The following is an 18,684-nucleotide window of genomic DNA, read 5'->3' on the forward strand; positions in this document are numbered from 1 at the left end:
TAGGAGCTGACAAGGAAAAGGGAGTCTGTACCCTTCATGGATGGCAGTGCCCCCACCAAACGTGGCAAGGTGGGGTCAGCTCAGCTTGTGAGCTTGCAGCAATACCAACGGCTGGGCAGTGCACTGCTGCCCAAGACAAGGCTCTTGTCCATATTTTTACTGACTCATGGGCAGTTGCTCACAGGCTAGCGGTGAGGTCAGGCCAATGGCAGTGGGAGGATTTTCACATTCAAGGCTGATCCATCTGGGGTGTTCCAATTTGATGGGCACCAAGGAGATGAGGGTTACCCGCATTTGAGCACACAGGAGCAGCAGTACCGCACCAGAGGCGGCTTTAACCTCAGGGTGGATTTCCTGGCCTGAATCCCAGTCACCACCCACTTGGGGCTCTCAACCACAGCCCTCTATTCCACCAGCTCCAACCAGCGCTGGCAATCAATCCTCAGCTCCACAGTTCCAGCCTTTCTTGGTCACCACTTCCATACTCCTTACTCCCTGGCCTAATGGTTCCCTAGAGTCCCCTATCCCTTCCAGTCTTGGGGGAGGTCTTGGGGAAGTTAGGGCCACAAGGGCCTGGGCATCCTGCGGGGGCATTCAGCTCCAGCAGCCCTTACAAAAGGCATTGTTTTGAATTGCAAATTATGCTCCCAAACCAAGGGCCATTCTTTGGTTCTGTGAGGGGACAAACCTCTTAGCTGCTGGCAGGCTGAACTCATAGGGCTGCTTCCTCCATCAATGGGCACCACCCACTTCACTATTACAAGTGTGGTACTTTTACTGGCTTACTGTCTGCTACACCCGCCTAGAACACCTCTGTGGGGGTGGCAGTCTTTCTAAGTACAATCCACCCCCAACAATGCCTCCTGACACCAATGACTCAGATCCTCAGATCCACAATCTCATTTCACTGCCCATATCACACAGCACTGGGCTCTCCAACACAGCATCAACAGAACTTTCACTTTGACCACAAGCCTCTAGCACTGTCGAATGCCACAACGGACTTTTAAAATCCTTGCTCCAAGGGCACTTGGCTGGCTCAGTGGTTGAGTGCCTGCCTTTGGCTCAGGTTGTGATCCTGGGGTCCTGGGATTGAGTCCCCCATTGGGCTCCCCACAGGGAGCCTGCTTCTCCCGCTGCCTGTGTCTCTGCCTCTCTCTCTGTGACTCCCATGAATAAATAAATAAAATCTTAAAAAAAAAAACAACCCTTGTGCCTTGGAGCGGCTGACTGGTTCAGTCAGAAGGGCATGTGGCTCCTGATCTAGGGGTTCTAAGTTTGAGCCCCATGCCCCATACTGGATTTGGAGATTACTTTAAGAAAATAAAATAAAATCTTTACATTAAAATAAAATAAAATAAAATAAAATAAAATAAAATAAAATAAAATAATAAATTAAAAAATAAATTAAAAAAATAAATAAAATAAAATAAAATAAAATAAAATAAAATAAAATAAAATAAAAATCCTTGCTCCTTAAGTTACAGGGCAGCAAATGGCTCCTAACCTGCCTCACAGGCAGGGGCACTTGCCCCTTTAAACTCCAGGCCCCATGGCCAAGACTGTCTTTACACCCTGCCACTGGGAGAGGCTCCCAGGGCGGGTTCCTCTGCAGAAGAAGGAGCCCGCAGCATTTTCAAACCAACCCTGGCTAACCGTGCACTTTACAGTCATAGGGCTGAGCTCCTGGGGCACCCGACTCACGGGGGTCCCGGTCAACCAGCCCGAGCCCTGCTACCTGCAGCAGCACACGCCGCACATCTGCCTCAGCATGCTCGGCACTGAGCTGGCCCAGCAGGAGCTCCGCAGACAGCCGCTGGGCCACGAAGCTGGTCACTCGGTTGCCATCATAGCCATTAAAGACTCCATACAGGAAGCAGTTGTTCTCACTCCTGACAGAGAGAGACGGAGGGGGAGAAGGAGGGTGGCTTGAGACCAGGGGCTCACAGAAGAGTGACACCAATTGGGGGAGACCAGATACAGCAGCGGTGGCTTCAGGTGTCCACCTGGATCCTCCCACTTTGACCATCATTCCACTTGGATGTGGCCTTCTGGGACATTCCCCGCCCCCACTGTAGCAGGCCCTCAGTTAGACTGAGGTCCAGGTATGCAAAGGACAGCAGGGGATGCCACCTCCCTCGGACGAGCCCCATTAGAGACAAGTGCAAAACCATTACTTGGTCTTGCCCACAAACTGCGCCAGCATGCTCACCTGAACTTGAGCCAGCTGTCCTCTGGGGGGTGGCTCTCAGTGCCCTTGCCGTCAGCAGAGTAGCAGCGGTTGGAAGCTGACCCAACCCCAGAGAGGTGGCAGAGAGGGAGGTCATCTGTCCAGCTCGGCTGCTGCTCCTGAGGAGGACACCAGGAAACCAAGAAGTTCACCATCTTCCCCAGGACAGACCCCACCTCAACTCCTCCTTCCCCAACAAAATGTAGCAGCCCCAGAGCCCGTGCAGCGGGTTCCACCTCCTTCTGGAAAACTATGCTTGTATGAATGAGCACCTACAGAAGGGTCTGCGTATTTTTTATGGGTAGTTCACAATGTTTTCCTCCAGGAAATCTAGAGAAGCGCAGAGCTCCCAAATTCAAGGCTCAGCAGTGGTTTCCAAGCGTGAGCTATGTTACAAAACAGGAGTGAGACACACAGATGAGGCAAACTCTTGGTAGAAAGCTCTTTGGGGGCTCCCCACCTCTTCCTGCTGTGGCTCTGACTCCAATCCCTCAGGTACTAGTTATAACTGGCGATCTCCAGGCCCAGGCCCCAGAACCACTGATCCTGGTGGGGCCCAGGTTAGCAGCAATGCAGGCAGCTCCTCCCAGGTGACTGATCCAATGGCCCAATGGCACCTGGAGAAACTGCCTTTGCAAGCTAGCCTCATTCATGCTCCATGCCTCTGGGGCCTCTGCTCTGCTCTGGTGTCCTCTCCTACCTGCTTCTCCACCAAGACCACAGCACCCCACTCTCTCCCTCCGCATAAAAAAAAACTCCTTATCCTGTCTGGCAATTCTCCATGCCCTTTGGGACTCTGGCTCACAGTCACCACCTCCAGGAAGTCTTTCTTTAGGAAGACCATGCCACCCCAACCGGGGCTTGGCTGACAGCCTTCTCATGCACTCCCACTATAGCTGGCTCCCTCATTCCTGCCTGCCTGATTCTGACTGCCATTCTACCTCATGGATCTCAAACCAGACTGTTCAGTATCATCACCATGGAGCTTAGAACCTTACACATGCGCACACACGGCTGTCCAGGCCCAGCCCAAACACAGATTCAGAACTGCCTATATCTCCTTGGAGTACACTCTGAGCATGTGCATTTTTTGAGGCCCAGACACAAGGCCCAGGTACAATCTATAGCTTCTCACTGAAAGCCTCCCCACACCCAGCCCCTACCTGAGCACCATGCCCAGTTCACAGGAGCATTTCCAGGATCACCAGATTGAACTACAGCAAACCGAAACAACTGGGAGACTCAAAGGTCAACTGCAAGAAGGCTAGTTTGGATGGGACGCTGTACTGACATATTAACAGGCATGGATACTGTGTGCCATTGCTTGCAAGGTAGCAGTAACCGTCTTCAAAAAAGCCTGTGAAAACCACGTTAGCAGGCTTTTGCAATCAGATAGCTTTTGTGGCAAAGCTTCTTTCATGTTCTGTTTATTTACATACTGACAGTGACTGACTTTATGACTTTTTTTTTAATTGCTTTCATGCTGCATTTATTCTAGCACGTTAGTTCTGTGCTTTGCACCCTGCAGCAACTTCTGCAGGGTGTGGGAGTTTATTTTTATTTTTAAATTAACATATAGTAAAATGGACTTTTTTTGGCATGCCAGTCTATGAATTTTAAGAGGCATTTTGTGTGATTGCCGCCCCAAAATCTGGAACAGCCCCATCATCTCAAAACAGACCCTTGTGTCACCCTTTTGTAGCCACACCCTCCCCTAATCTCTGGCAAGCCAACTTGTACTCAAATCATCATGTTGTCTTTTCAAGAATGTCTTAAATAGGGGCATCTGGGTGGCTCAGTTGGTTAAGTGTCTGCCTTCGGCTCAGGTCATGATCCCAAACTCCTGGGATTGAGCCCCAAGTCTGGCTTCCTACTCAATGGGGAGTCTGCTTCTCCTTCTCCCACTCCACTTGCTCATGTTCTCTCTCTCTCAAATAAATAATTAAATTTATTTTTAAAAAACAATATCTTAAGTGAAATTAGGCAGTACACCACTTTTTTCTTTTTATTGTGATGAAACACACATAACACAATTCACCATCTTAACTGTTTTAAGCATACAGTTCAGTGGTATTAAATATTCAGTGTTGTGTAGCCAGCACCACTATCCTCCCCATAGCTCTTTCCCCATCTTGTAAAACAGAAACTCTGTCCCATTGAGCATTGACCCCCGTTCCCTTCCCCAGCCCTTGGCACCCATCACTACGTATGCTCCAGGTCTTCAAGGGCACAACCTTTTGGGAAGGGCTCCTCTCACTCAGCACCATGCCTCAGAGATAATACCACCCCCCTGCCAAGGTGCCACGGGCAGCAAATCTGTCCCTTTACGCAGAGTTTTCCATGGGATGGATGCAGAGGCCCATCCTCTCATCCACTGAAGGGCATCTGGGCTGTTTCCAGTTTCTGGAAATAAAAGAGAGCCAGTATAAAGTCATGGGCAGGTTTTTGTGTGAACATAACTTTTCACATCTCTAGAGTAGGGATGAGATTGTTATTTAGTTTTCTAAGACACTGCCAAACTTTCCCAAAGTGCTGCACTATTTCCATTCCCAACAATAATGCACAAGAGTTCCAGAGGCTCTACATCCTCACCACCTCATGGTCTTCTTTTTTAAATGGAGACACTTCAAGAAGTGTGTAGAGCTGTCTTGTTGTGGCTTTGATCAGCATTTCTCTCATGGCTAATAACGGTGTCAAGCATCTTTTCTTGTGCTTATTTGCTATCCCCACATCTTTGGTTAAGTGTGTTTTAAGTCTTATACCTACTTTTTTTTTTTTCCTATGTCCATTTCTCAGTTGGGTTGTTTGTTTTCTCACTTGTTGAGTTCTGAGAGTTCTTTATGTTTTTTGGATAAAGTCCTTTGTTGGACATGTGATTTGCAAATATTTTGCCCAGTCTGTACCTTGTAATTTCTTTTTTTTTTTTTTAAGATATATTTATTTACTTAGAGAGAACGAGTGACGGGAGGTGCAGAGGGAGAGAATCTTTCAAGCAGACTCCCTATTGAGTGGGGAGCCCAATGTGGCTGGATCCCACAACCCATGAGATCGTGACCTAAGCTGAAACCAAGAGTCAGACGCTTAACTGACTAAGCCACTCAGGTGTCCTTGTAGCTTGTCATTTCGTTTGCTTATTAGTATCTTTTGCAGGGCAAGAGTTTCTAATCTTGCTGAAATCCATTTTATCAGCTTTTTCTCTCACGGTATATGCTTTCAGTGTTCTGTCTATTAATTGTCTGCCTGGCACCAGCCACAGAGACCTTCTAGGTTTTTCTTCTCAGAGTTTCACAGTTTTACATTTAGACCTGTGATCCATTTGGGGTTAATCTCTGTTATAAGGCAGAAGTTTAGGTCTAACTTTTTGAGTTTTGTTTCACAAAGGGATATCAAATTGTTCCAACACCATTTGTTGAAAAGACTGTCTTTTCTCCATTAAATTATCTCTTCACCTCTTTAAAAAAATTAAGTAGCTGGATTTATGTGAGTCTATCTCTGGACTCTACTCTGTTCCATAGATCCATGTGTCTATCCTTCTGCCAAGTCCATGCTCTTGATTACCACAGCTTTATAAATCTGTTTTTAAACTCTATTATCAAATCTATATTTTACTTATAATCTATATTTTACAATCGTGTAGTGGGTTGCCTCTAGCTGCATTCTTTCTGAAAATTATTTCAGCGATCCTAGATCCTTTGCCTTCTATATAAATTTCAAAATCAGCTTGTCTATATCTACAAGAAAATCTTGCAAAAAAAAAAAATCTTGCTGGGATTTTGACTGGAATTGTTTACAGATCAATGAGATGTGACATCTTCACCATTCCAAAACTTGCAATCCATCAACATGGCATATCTTTAAATTTACTTATGTCTTTAAAGGATTTATTCACATTATGTCACCACAATCGCTGAAAAACCACTCATGTCTGGGGATCCCTGGGTGGCTTAGCGGTTTAGCACCTGCCTTTGGCCCAGGGCATGATCCTGGAGACCCGGGATCAAGTTCCACATCAGGCTCCCATGATCGAGTACCACATCATGCCTGCTTCTCCCTATGCCTGTATCTCTGCCTCTCTTTCTCCTGTCTCTCATGAATAAATAACTAAAATCTTAAAAAACAACAACAAAAAAACACTCATGTCTACTAGTAGCCTTTGAAGAAGATGTCACCGAAATCTAGCCGTAGAAAAGAAACAGCAACAAGAGCTGAAATTCTGCTCAGCTTCTGAGGACACCAGGCATTTAGGTCAAGCTACATACAACAAAAGAAACACTGCTCCACAGTGACACAAATTGTTTCTAGCTGTAATCTTGACCTGTCTCATTTGAAAGCAATATAAATATCTCTCTTAATATAAATGTGAATATAATTAAGTCTTTTGAACCCACATGACATTATGCAATTACAGTATGTTCAATTAATACAAACATGTATTCAATAAGAATTACTGGGCATTTACAAAAGGCTGGCATTATTCTAGGTGCTGGAGCCACCGTGCAGAAAAGAACTGAGGATCCTTGTTTGAAGTCTCCTTTCTAGTGAAAAAGAAACTTCAAACATGCAATACAATAAATAAAGCTATTTGAGACATGGAGAAAATAATTAGAGTAAGGAGACAGCCAGGGATGGTGGGGTGTCTTTCAGATGAAATGATCAGAAGAGGCGACCCCTAAGCCATACATACCTAAATGATTACAGAGCAGTGGCCATTACAGAAAATGGCAAAGGAACCTTCTAGGCAGAGGAAACAGCATGTGGAAAGACCCTGAGATAGAATAGTAAGTGTGTGAGGTTTAAGGAAGTTCAAAAAGGCCAGTGTGGCCTCTGCAGTGGACCAGAGGGGTCCATGTACTCTGTTCATGTATATACATGCACATGTGTGCCTGGGTGGGAACAAGGTTAAGCCCTTCCACACCACTGGAAAGAGTCCACTGTCAAAGAAATAATTATTTTTTCAATGAACTGCTTTGTTGCCAATCATCCCTTAGATCTTAGATCTGATTACTATACCACCATTGTCAGGGACCTCACAAAGGTCTCAGGCAACCTAGTAAATCAATCTCCAAAAGCAGCTAAGGTCTATCCCTTGCCTCCAATCCAAATGGAATTAAGCATGAGATTAAGCAAAAAAGCATCTCCCCAATTAGGCATGTCCCATGTCCTCCTCCTGAAAAGATGGGTCAAGAGACCAATATTCAGCACTCTGAAGCGCCACAGCTATTTTAAAGCACCGTAGAAGATATTTATACTTTCTAGAATCCTGTCTGTGATTAAAGATGAAATTAAGATGCACTGAGGGCACCTGGATGGCTCAGCTGGCTGAGTATCTGCCTTCAGCTCAGGTTATGATCCCAGGGTCCTGGGATCCAGTCCCACTTTGGGTTCCCTGCTCAGTGGGGAGTCTGCTTCTCCTTCTCCCTCTACCCCTCTCCCTCTGCTTGGTGCTGTCACTCACACTTTCAAATAAATAAGATTAAGATGCACTGAATGTGTCCTTGAATAGGAGATGGACAATACAAATTATCTCCCACGATGTAAACCTGTCACTGGTACTGCAACTGTGGTGCTTCCTCTGCTATTCCCTACCTCCCACAAGGGACCAAGACAGGCTTCCATGGGCTTGAATCTTTCCAACAAACTAATACTTTCCAGCAAAAAATAAATATTACCCAAGCAACTTATAGGCTCACTTTACATTGTGAGATATGCTATGAAAAACACTAATGAAAGAGTCTTTTACAAGGAAGGTAGGAAACAAACTGGAATAGATGAGCAAGCAACTGCCCATGCCAGTGTTTCAGGGCACAGGGATCACTCTTCTGAAGCACTTCCCGATGGACACTCATGACACTGCTATGGGGAGCAGGCTGATGCTGCCCCAGACTGCTGAGGCCACACCTGCTTCTGGGGGAAAAACAAGCTCTCCCAAACCTAAAAAACTGTATGATGGTGGTCAATCTACTTACAAGCACTTTCTTCTTCAGACAGTATTTATGACTAGTACCTGGACACCTCTATGATGTTATGTGCTCTTTTGGAAATCTGATTTTCATAAGGTTGAGCTGGCAATATTTTGGAAATATAGTTGACTATTGAACAATGCAGGTGTTAAGGACACCAACCTCCTGCACAGTCGGAAGTCCACGTGTGACTTCTGACTCCCCAAAACCTTAACTACTAACATAGGCTACAGGGGACTGGAAGCCTTACCAATAACATAAACAATTAACATGTTTTGTAGGTCATATGTTTTATATAAAGTAAGCTAGAGGGATCCCTGGGTGGCGCAGCAGTTTGGCGCCTGCCTTTGGCCCGGGGCGCGATCCTGGAGACCCGGGATCGAATCCCACGTCGGGCTCCCAGTGCATGGAGCCTGCTTCTCTCTCTGCTGTGTCTCTGCCTCTCTGTCTCTCTCTGTGTGACTATCATGAATAAATAAATAAAATCTTTAAAAAAAAAAAAAAGAAATGAAATCTTTAAAAAAAAAATAAAGTAAGCTAGAAAAAAGAAACTATTAAGAAAATCAGGAGTGCCTAGGTGGCTCAGTCAGTTAAGGGTCTGCCTTCGGCACTGGTCATGATTCCAGGGTCCCGGGTTCAAGCCCCGCGTCGGGCTTCCTGCTCAGCAGGGAGTTGGCTTCTCCCTCTCCTGCTCCCCTCCACCTCATTCTCTCTCATACTCTGTCTCAAATAATAAAATCTTTCCCCAAAAAAAATTCTTATAAAAAGAAAATCTAAGGAATGGGACCCCTGGGTGATGCAGTTGGTTAAGCATACAACTCTTGGTTTCAGCTCAGGTCTGATCTCAAGGTCCTGGGATCAAGCTCTGTATTAGGCTCCAAGCTCAGTGTGAAGTCTGCTTAAAATTCTCTCTTCCCTCTCCCTCTGCCCTCCCCCCATGCGTGTGCACATGCACACATTCTCTAATAATTTAAAAAAAAAAAAGAAAAAAAAAGAAAATCCTAAGGAAAAGAACATACACTTATACTTACTGTATTTATGGAATAAATCTGCACAGTTCAAACCCATGTTAAGGGTCAACTATATATTATTTCATTAACTAGCAATTGGTTTTCAGGTGAATGGGTATGGACTCCAGTGCTATTATTTATTTTAGGACTGTCTGTGCATTCCCAATAATAACACTCAAGAAAACAGTAATCAACAGATTCTTTCTTTCTTTCTTTTTAAGATTTTATTTATTTATTTGACAGAGAGAGAGCACATGCACAAGCAGGGGGAATGGCAGGGAGAGGGAGAGGGAGAAGCAGTGTGGGGCTTGATCTCAGGACTCTGGGATCATAACCTGAGCCAAAGACAGACGCTTAACCTACTAAGCCACCTAGACGCCCCAATGGATACTTCCGTTATTAACATGTCATTACGTGTATACTTCAGTCGGTAACAATGCCAGAATTCTACTTTATGGGGAAACACAAGAGGTATTCTTATTAAGATCAGAAACAGGGGATCCCTGGGTGGCGCAGCGGTTTAGCGCCTGCCTTTGGCTCAGGGCGCGATCCTGGAGACCCGGGATCGAATCCCACGTCGGGCTCCTGGTGCATGGAGCCTGCTTCTCCCTCTGCCTATGTCTCTGCCTCTCTCTCTCTCTCTTTCTCTCTCTCTGTGTGACTATCATAAATAAATAAAAATAAAAAAATAAAAAAATAAAAAAAAAGATCAGAAACACAGCAAAGATGCCCACCTTCTCCATACCTAACATTGAACTAGAGGTGTCAGCCCATACAATTAGATAAGAGAAAAAAAGCAGAGCTTCAGAACTGGAGAGGTACAATTATCTCCATCTGCAGTTGATAGGATAGTACTTGGAAAATCTAAAGAATTAATATTAAAATTAACTCAAATAAAAGAAATCAATAGAGTGGTAGGATAGAAAAATCAAGACACAAAAACCAAAAGCCTATATACACTTAAAGAAAAGATGGACATCTAGCCTCCATGTGAAAATGCCTACTTGCTGTCAACTAAAACAACAAAGTCTTTTTCCTCTGAGGTCCTCTCCAGTCGGTCTCCCCCAACCACACTCCTATAGAGGATTTTTTAAACCTAAATTTACATTAGTTGGATTCTATCTTAATGCTTTCATCTCAGCTTTCCAGTCTGTTGACATAATTTTGAATCTTACCTTTGAAGATTAACAATCTCACCCAGCTGTCTATCTTGTACAGATAAGGCCTACGCAGGGTTCCAAAAGATTTCTGAAAAGCTGTGAGCAGAACAAAAAACATGCGAAGCTAACCTACTTCTAGCAGGAGGTGTCGGCACCAACTCAGGAGGGAAGTAACACCGTCACCAAAGGTTTGCTCTACTTGAAAGGACGAATGTATTTTGGGGATCTCAAACCAAGAGGCCACTGACCCTACAGGTACAGTCACAGAAGCAGGCATACACTTAAAATCAAATCAACTGTTTATACATATGAAAGTGACTGAGCACAGTCCTAGTTATTTCACACTGACAGTCTTTAAACATAAAGTTCCTAGCCAATTGGGACTTGGGTTGCTACTAAAATAAAGGAGAAGTAAGAAAAAAATTACCCAAAAGAATATTAAAAAGTATCCATGGTGTGAGGCAAGACCTCCCCTTTTCTTTTCTTTTCTTTTTTTTTAAAGATTTTATATATTTATTCATGAGAGACAGAGAGAGAGAGAGGCAGAGACATAGGTAGAGGGAAAAGCAGGCTCCCCACAGGAAGCCTGATGAGAGACTCGATCCCAGGACCCCAGGATCAAGACCTGAGCAAAAGGCAGATGCTCAACCACTGAACCACCCAGGCATTCCAAGGCCTCCCCTTTTCTCTTTCTGAGCCCCATCCACCTCCAAAGGCCCTGCTCAAATCCAACCAGCACCAGAGGCCCATGTTTCCCACACCTCAACCATCCATTTACTATCTTCAAGAAATTAACCCACCTATTTTTTCTTTATGCTGCCACATTTTCTTTTACTCAAATGATTTCATTTTGAACATAAACCTTTTCAGTATGATAAAGAGAAAACCTGTAATACTATATCTTGAAGATAATAAAAAAATGAAAACAAAACAAGATTATTAAATTCTAGCTGAGCCTGCTGCCTGCTATAGATTTTGAGCTAGAGCCCTGTTCCGTTAAAATTTTTAAAAAATGGGTGGAGTTAGCTCATGGGCCTGGGAGACCTGAAGGTTGAGAGAAGGTTGAGAGCCTCTTTGAGTCCAGCAGCTGCCTCTGGCAGCTCATCACAATGCTACAAAATATATATTGAGTTACACGGGAAGCGCTATGGCTATCATTTGGATTACCAGGAGAAAAAGAGAAAGAAAGAAGGTTGAGATGCTCATGAACGTTCAAAGAAAGTGAAAAAGATGACTGGTATGAAAGCTAAGCTCTATTATAAACAGCACCATGCTGAAAAAATACAAATGAAAAAGACTATCAAGATGCATGAAAAGAGAAACACCAAACAAAAGAATGATGAAAAGATTCCACAAGGAGCAGTACCTGTATATCTACTGGACAGGGAGGGGCAGTCCCAAGCTAAAGTACTTTCCAATATGATTAAACAAAAATGAAAAGAGAAAGCAGGAAAGTGGGAAGTTCCTTTACCCAAAGTTCGTGCTCAGGAAGAAACAGAAGTACTAAAAGTAATTCAAACAGGAAAGAGAAAAAAGAAAGCGTGGAAGAGGATGGTCACTAAAGTCTGCTTTGCTGGAGACGGGTTTACTAGAAAACCACCTAAATATGAAAGATTCATTAGGCCAATGGGCTTACGTTTCAAAAAGGCCCATGTAACACATCCTGAATTGAAAGCCACCTTTTGCCTGCCAATATTCGGTGTAAAAAAGAATCCCTCATCCCCACTATATACAACTTTGGGTGTTATTACCACAAAGGTACTGTCACTGATCACCTCACATGAGTGAGCTGGGCCTTGTGACACAAAGAGGCAAAGTTATTTGGGGAAAATATGCCCAGGTTACCAACAATCCTGAAGATGATGGATGCATAAATGCAGTCCTGCTGGTTTAACAGCAGTTTCAGACAAGTAATCCCTTATAATTACCGTAGACCACACACCAGTCAGGAAGACCACCATTGTTGTGGTGGTTCTGAATGCTACCAAACAGCCTTACGTATCTACAATCATCAAGACAAGTATTTATTCTACTGTAAAAAAAAATTTGAAATAGACATTGATTAAAATAAGTGGTCTTTAAAAATATATATTTTTTTTAAATGTGGGAGTAGGACACCTAGCCGGCTCAGTCAGTGGAGCATGTGACTCTTCATCTCCAGGCTGTGAGTTCAAGCCCCATCCTGGGTGTACATATTACTTAAAAATAAAATTTGGGGACACCTAGGTGTCTCAGTGGTTGAGCATCTGCCTTCGGCTCAGGTTGTGATCCTGGTGTCCTGCGATTGAGTCCCACATCCAGCTCACTGCAGGGAGCCTGCTTCTCCTATGTCTCTGCCTCTCTGTGTCTCTTATGAATAAATAAATCTTTTTAGGAGATCCCTGGGTGGCTCAGTGGTTTAGTGCCTACCTTCAGCCCAGGGCGTGATCCTGGAGTCCCAGGATCGAGTCCTGCGTCGGGCTCCCGGCCATGGAGCCTGCTTCTCCCTCTGCCTGTGTCTCTGCCTCTCTCTCTCTGTGTGTGTGTGTGTCTATCATAAATAATTTTTTTTTAATCTTAAAAATAAATAAATAAATAAATCTTTAAAAAAAAAAAAAGCGTGGGCGAGGACTAGCAAGAATCAGAAAGGTGTTAAGGACACACTAGGACCAAATCAAGTCTTTACCTCTTGATCTCATCAGTCTGAAAGAGAACTGAAAAACAAATAACCTGTGCAATATGTAACAATAAGTTTTATGTCAGCACACACCAAACCCCCCTCACTGTACCTGTCCCACACTCCAGGAAAATAACTGCCCAAGGCTACAGGACCTCTTCCCTGAGAAATCCATCCTAGTGGCTTACTAGGCATACTGGTCACTCACTGTCTAGTGTTTTGGCAACTCATGCTACAGCGTGGTACTGTTTATTTATTTATTTATTTATTTATTTATTTATTTTTTATTTAAATAATCTCTACACCCAAAGTGGGGCTTGAACTCGACCCTGAGATCAAGAATCACATATGCTCTTCTGAGGAGCCAGCCAGATGCCTCTGTTTTGTTGTTGTTTTATAGCCTAGTATCTTTTTTTTTTAAGATTTTATTTATTTATTCATGATAGACATAGAGAGAGAGGCAGAGACATAGGCAGAGGGAGAAGCAGGCTCCATGCAGGGAGCCCGACATGGGACTTGATCCTAGGTCTCTAGGATCGGGCCCTGGGCCAAAGGCAAGCGCTAAACCACTGAGCCACCAGGGATCCCTAGCCTAGTAACTTTAATCAGCTACTTATTTCACTGATTCCAAGACATATATTTTCAATCTTTTAATACCTGAAATTGGTGTGTTACAAGTTAATTAGCAGTGTGTTTTCTTTCTTAGTAGTATATAAAATAATGACAGGTCCTTATAATTAAAGGTGTCTTGGATCCAATGATATATGGACAGTTTCTCATCTACTTATGAGAGCTCCTTCCGTGGAAGGCCCCACAGTACCTCAGACGTTCAATGACAAGTGGCCAGAGAATTCCAGGAGGTTCTGCCCATGCGGGAGTGGGAGAGTACTCGGTCCTCCCTGATTTGAGCAGTGGCCCAGAAAGGGCTCTGATGCTGCTGTGGCCGGGCGAGTTGCCACCTTGCTGTCCTGGCTCTCTCCCCTCCATCGGGGATTAGCCAGTCCCACCTTCCGCTGCCGATCGCACCCCACTGCCAAGTCTCTTGCTTCCTTCCTCCACAGTTCTGAACAATTTTCAGAAAGGTCGTGTATTTCCTAGTCACAAAACCACCCCCTACCCCACCCCGGCACACTCTGACGCATACTTTCTCCCACGCCCACAAATGCCAGGCCTGCCAGCACCAGCGGGCGAGGAACCGAGCTGAGAAGGGGGCGCCTGGCGCTCACATAGCCTTGTCACTGAGCTGCGTAAATACAGACCACCATGAGCTTGCGACACTTTAACTCTTTGATGGGTTGCAAATTGGTGTCTCCCGAAGAAGCTGAACACAAAATATGGTGAGGAAGGAGGCTGCTTCCAAAAGCCTGATTTTGACCTGTGTGAGGGAGTTCCCAAAATTCCTATTTTGGTATGAGAAGTATCTCTGGTGATCCAACTGCCCATAACTGGTTAAAAGGGTTACAAACTCCATGTGCACATTCACTTCAAGCAACCTCACACACCTACGCAACCGTGTCACAGAATAATAGTCCATGAAAGCCCCCGCAGAGACTCATCTCAAACTCCTGGGCAGCAGAAGCGGACAAAGACTGGTTCCAAGTCTAGGCTACAGCTTGAATATCAAATTATAGTATGAAAAGGCCGAGTGTTTTTGTGCTGAAAGCACCCGAATTCCTCGGAGGCAAAAAGGAAGCTCAGAATGAGAGAATAATGCCCCCAGGAAGATGGCTCAGGGGAGGGGAGGGAGGCAGCTGTTCTTTCTCTCCGAATAGCTTTAAATGCCCTGTGCCTCCTGCCATCTCTGTCTTTCTGAATGACGCCCTTTGCCTTCCACTCCTCCGGGACCAGCTCAGCTCCTGGCCCCCACCTCTCCCAGTAGGGTTTGCATCAAAGGCTCTCTATGTTTTCATCACAAATATAGTCCTAGCACATTCTTAAAGGGACTCCTAAATAGTTGTGGAGCACTCACTGTGTGCTGGAGCAGCTGGGCCACGTTCTGACCACGGATGTGATGGCTGTAGGTGATGACCTAATGGACATTTAAAATGGGGGCATATTTCTTATGTGTATTAGAAAAAATAGAGAGCTAGCGCCTGTGGTCTTGTAGATGTAGCTGCTCAAACTAAGATTTCTAAGGTAAAAACATTAAATTCAAGTTGATTTTTCTTTTTATAATTAAGTACAGAGTAGCACAGGCAAAACCAAACTCTTGATTCTCCCAGCCTCAAATGTGCTCCTCTTCCAGGGTTCCCTATCCCAGTAAAGAGCACTGAAGCCCTGCAGTGCTTCTAGAATCTTCTTCCCCTGTCAGGCCCCCCCACATCTGATCCACCAGCAAATCCTAACAGCTCTTCCTCCAAAATACAGCCCTCCTAAAAAGCACCCAGTTTCACAACACACTTAGAATAGAATCCAAAGTCCACAGTGTCTGTAAGGTCCCTGGGACCTTGGCTACCACCGCACCCCACCACGTACTCCAGCCACGCTGGCCTCCTTGGCACTCCCCAAACACATACGCCTTTGCAGCCCTATTCCTTCAAGCAGGAATACCCCCTCCCAAATCCCCTACTTCATCCCATCAAATGTTGAAGGGTCTTCCCCTATCACTCTAAAAGGCTCCCCCCACCATTCTCTGAATCCAGACTATTCTCACAACACCTGATGCTACAGATATTGTGTTGTTTAGAATCTGTATTTACTCATCGTTACTGTCTCCCTCATTAGAACAGAGGCTTCATGAGGAAAAGTGTCCCCTGTACCTACACTGTGCCTGCCACATGGTAAGTGCTCAGAACCAAAGGTGAAACTTCATGCTGGTCTGTGACCATGTGAGGCCAGGACTGTAATGTGTTAGTTCAGTGAATCCTAATAATGCTCCTGGGAGTCCTTTCTCTTGGGAACCAAAGTTCAGGGATGTTAAGTGGCTTGCCCCAGTCCATATGAGACTTGTACTTTTGTTAGGTTGTGAAGGGCCCAAGTTCCTTTGGACACATCAAGCTATCTTCAAAAGCTCTTCTTTTCTTCAAGACTTTTAAGGTACCAAAAAAAAAAAAAAAAAAGACTTTTAAGGTACCATGCTGGCTGGGGACCAAAGGTGAAACTCCTCAATGCTCTGCCATCTGGCCCCAGCACACCCTCCCAGCACCATGTTGGCAGCAAATCCCCAGGCCTCCCTGCAAGCCTCCACTGACCCAGTCAAATCAGGCCACCCACAGCCCCTCAACACTGACAACCCAGTGCCTTCCTCCTTATGTTAGTGGTAGGTGGCTCCTCCTCCTATGCTGCAAACGCACTGAGGGTGCGCACACACTTTACCTATCTTTGTGTCCCCAGGCCCTGCAACCACAGCCTAGTAGCCCTTACAGCCCTCTGTTCAATGATGTTATCTGAGCTGCCCTTACCAGACTCAGGCCAGTGGAGAGGTCAGCGAGCCTGGACAATCACACACTGCTGGACATTCAGACACCCTGTGAGCAGAGATAGCTTGATCATCATTAGGGTGAGAGGGGCCTCATGTGGACACTGCTACCATCCTCTTACCCTTCAGCACGATACTATGCGCTTAAAGCTAATTATCCTGTCTTTAAAAGTTTCCACTTCTACCCAGGAACACGAGCTGGCACTAGCAAAGCTTCTGTCTAACCTGAGTCTTCTGGGCCCCATCACACCCAGAAGAGAAGGAGCTGGAAGTCACTCTCCTCACCAAGCCAAGCCGCCCCACAGTAGTTCCCACTTCCAGCATTCACTACAGTCCTGCTTGTATTCCTGGGATTTTCACAATGGGAAACTGGCAGAGGCTCTGCCCTCTGGAAGCTTACAAAGCAGAGGACCAGGACTATCTAACTCCATGACAAGGGGACAGGCAGAGCACCAGCCCAATAAAGGGGCGGCTAACAGAGGAGGGGAGCAATCCTCACCGGGAGACCAATTTCAAAGACAGCCTACACGAAGCCTGTCACTAGTGTGCAGAACTGCAGGTCACCCCTCCCTCCGACTCTGATGCCTTAATTAAGACCCTCAAGGGCAGGAGGGCCAATGTCTGCTGCACCTCTGTGAGGCCACGGCCAGGCACTGGACATGGCTGCGAAGGCTTTTCTACAATTATTTACTGAGTGCCTGGCACCCTGTGATAAGTGCTGCTGGAACTCCTCGTAGGCACCGGTCCACAGGCAGGCGCAACAGCCGGCCCCCACCTGGGGAGGGTCCAGGGAAGCTGCACCCCCGCGCGCAGGGCAGGCGCCGGGCGCCCAGGTGTGTGTGCATCCCTGGGCACCTGAGGAGGACGCAGCGGCTGCAGACCCGCGAGGGTCCGGACGGGGGGGGGGGGGGGGGGGGGGGGGGGAGTCTCAGTGACAGGGAAGGAAACTGAGGCATAGTGCGTCCAAGCCGGGACCAGAACCCGCTGCCACTCGGGTCACTGCCACTTACTGGCTGCGCGGCCTTGGGCAAGGGACTGCGCCTCTGTGCCTCAGTTTCCTCACCCGTCAAACGGGAACCTCCCGGGGCTGTTACATAAATTAAGCTTACAACGTAAAGCAACTGGCAGGAAACCCGGGAGGTTAGCCTCCCCGCCCGGCGCCCCGCCACCGCGCGCACGGCGCTCCCCGCCCTCCACGCGCCCTCGACGCTCGGGGTCGCAGCACCGCGAGTCCCAGCCCCCGACGGCCGGCGGCAGCGCGCACGCGCGGGCCTCGCGCGGCTGCACGCGCTCCCCGGCCTCGGAGGTGAGGGGGGGCCGGCCCGGGAGAGGGGAGGGCGGCGGCCACCCCTCGCCAGGCCGAAGGGAGCGGCGCCTGCACCCGACAGGGCCCCCTCGGGCTCCCAACCCCCAGCCCGGGGAGCCGCTCGGTTCCTCACACTCTGCAGCAGGCTCCTCCTCTGCGCCGCCATCTTGGAGGGACCCCCCGCGGCTGCGCCCGCCTCCCAGCAGAACAGGCGAGAAGGGCGGCTAGAGCGGCCTGAAGCCGGCCGGGAGGATCGCGCCGCCGGGAGCGCGCGCGCAGCGCCACCGCGCGGCCGAAGGGGGATGGGGCGGTCGGGGAGTGTGCGCAGGCGCCGTCTTCCGCCCTTTCTCTCCCGGAGGAAGAGGGAAGAGGGAGGGCTTGCCTAAGTGGTTGCCTCTCGCCCATTTTATTTGCGCATTTTCTCCAGGATGCTTTTCAGACACCGGATTTGTTTTTTGTTTTTTTTTTAAGATTTTATTTATTTATTCATGAGAGACACAGAGAGAAAGAGAGGCAGAGACTGTGTGTGGCAGAGGGAGAAGCAGGCTCCATGCAGGGAACCCGGTGTGGGACTCGATCCTGGGTCTCCAGGATCACGCCTGGCCTGAAGGCAGGCATTAAACCTCTGATCCACCCGGGATTCCTAGGATTTGGGTTCTTTATGGACACTTAGGGTTTGGGGCCCGGTGAATTATTCATTTACTCCATCAATATTTATTAGGTGGCCATGCCTGGCCCTATAGGGATGAAGCTGCAAGAAAGACACTCTCCGAAAGCTACTGTTTTCATTGGGGAGGACACCGTTTACGTACATAAATTATTTTCGAGGTGGGCTAAATGCTAGGAAGAAAAGTTTATGGATGTGGCATGGGATGGAGGGCAGACAGCTAGTGCACAAGGCACGAGAAAAGGGAGCGTGTGAGTGTGCGTTCAAGACGCATGCA

At 46.8% G+C, this 18,684-nt stretch overlaps 1 protein-coding gene and 1 pseudogene across 3 annotated transcripts in view; one reads left to right on the top strand and one right to left on the bottom strand.

The window, feature by feature from the left end:
- Positions 1-17,997, bottom strand: part of TAB1 (TGF-beta activated kinase 1 (MAP3K7) binding protein 1) — a 34,003-nt gene extending 16,006 nt beyond the window's left edge. The window contains exons 1-5 of one of the 3 annotated variants that reach the window (XM_077914467.1): positions 17,874-17,947; positions 16,418-16,483; positions 4,465-4,633; positions 2,213-2,349; positions 1,739-1,892 (exon numbers count right to left, since the gene is read on the bottom strand). In XM_077914467.1, the coding sequence (XP_077770593.1) occupies positions 1,739-1,892; positions 2,213-2,349; positions 4,465-4,497 (324 nt within the window). In that variant the 5' untranslated portion in view covers positions 4,498-4,633; positions 16,418-16,483; positions 17,874-17,947. Of the gene's footprint in view, positions 1-1,738; positions 1,893-2,212; positions 2,350-4,464; positions 4,634-16,417; positions 16,484-17,873 lie in introns of all 3 variants that reach the window. The other 2 variants (XM_077914468.1, XM_077914466.1) reach the window with 2 other exon arrangements.
- Positions 11,390-12,321, top strand: LOC144323131 (ribosome biogenesis protein NSA2 homolog pseudogene; annotated as a pseudogene).
- Positions 17,998-18,684: the final 687 nt, after the last annotated feature.

The sequence above is a fragment of the Canis aureus genome, chromosome 11, assembly GCF_053574225.1.
Source record: "Canis aureus isolate CA01 chromosome 11, VMU_Caureus_v.1.0, whole genome shotgun sequence".
NCBI lineage: Eukaryota > Metazoa > Chordata > Mammalia > Carnivora > Canidae > Canis > Canis aureus.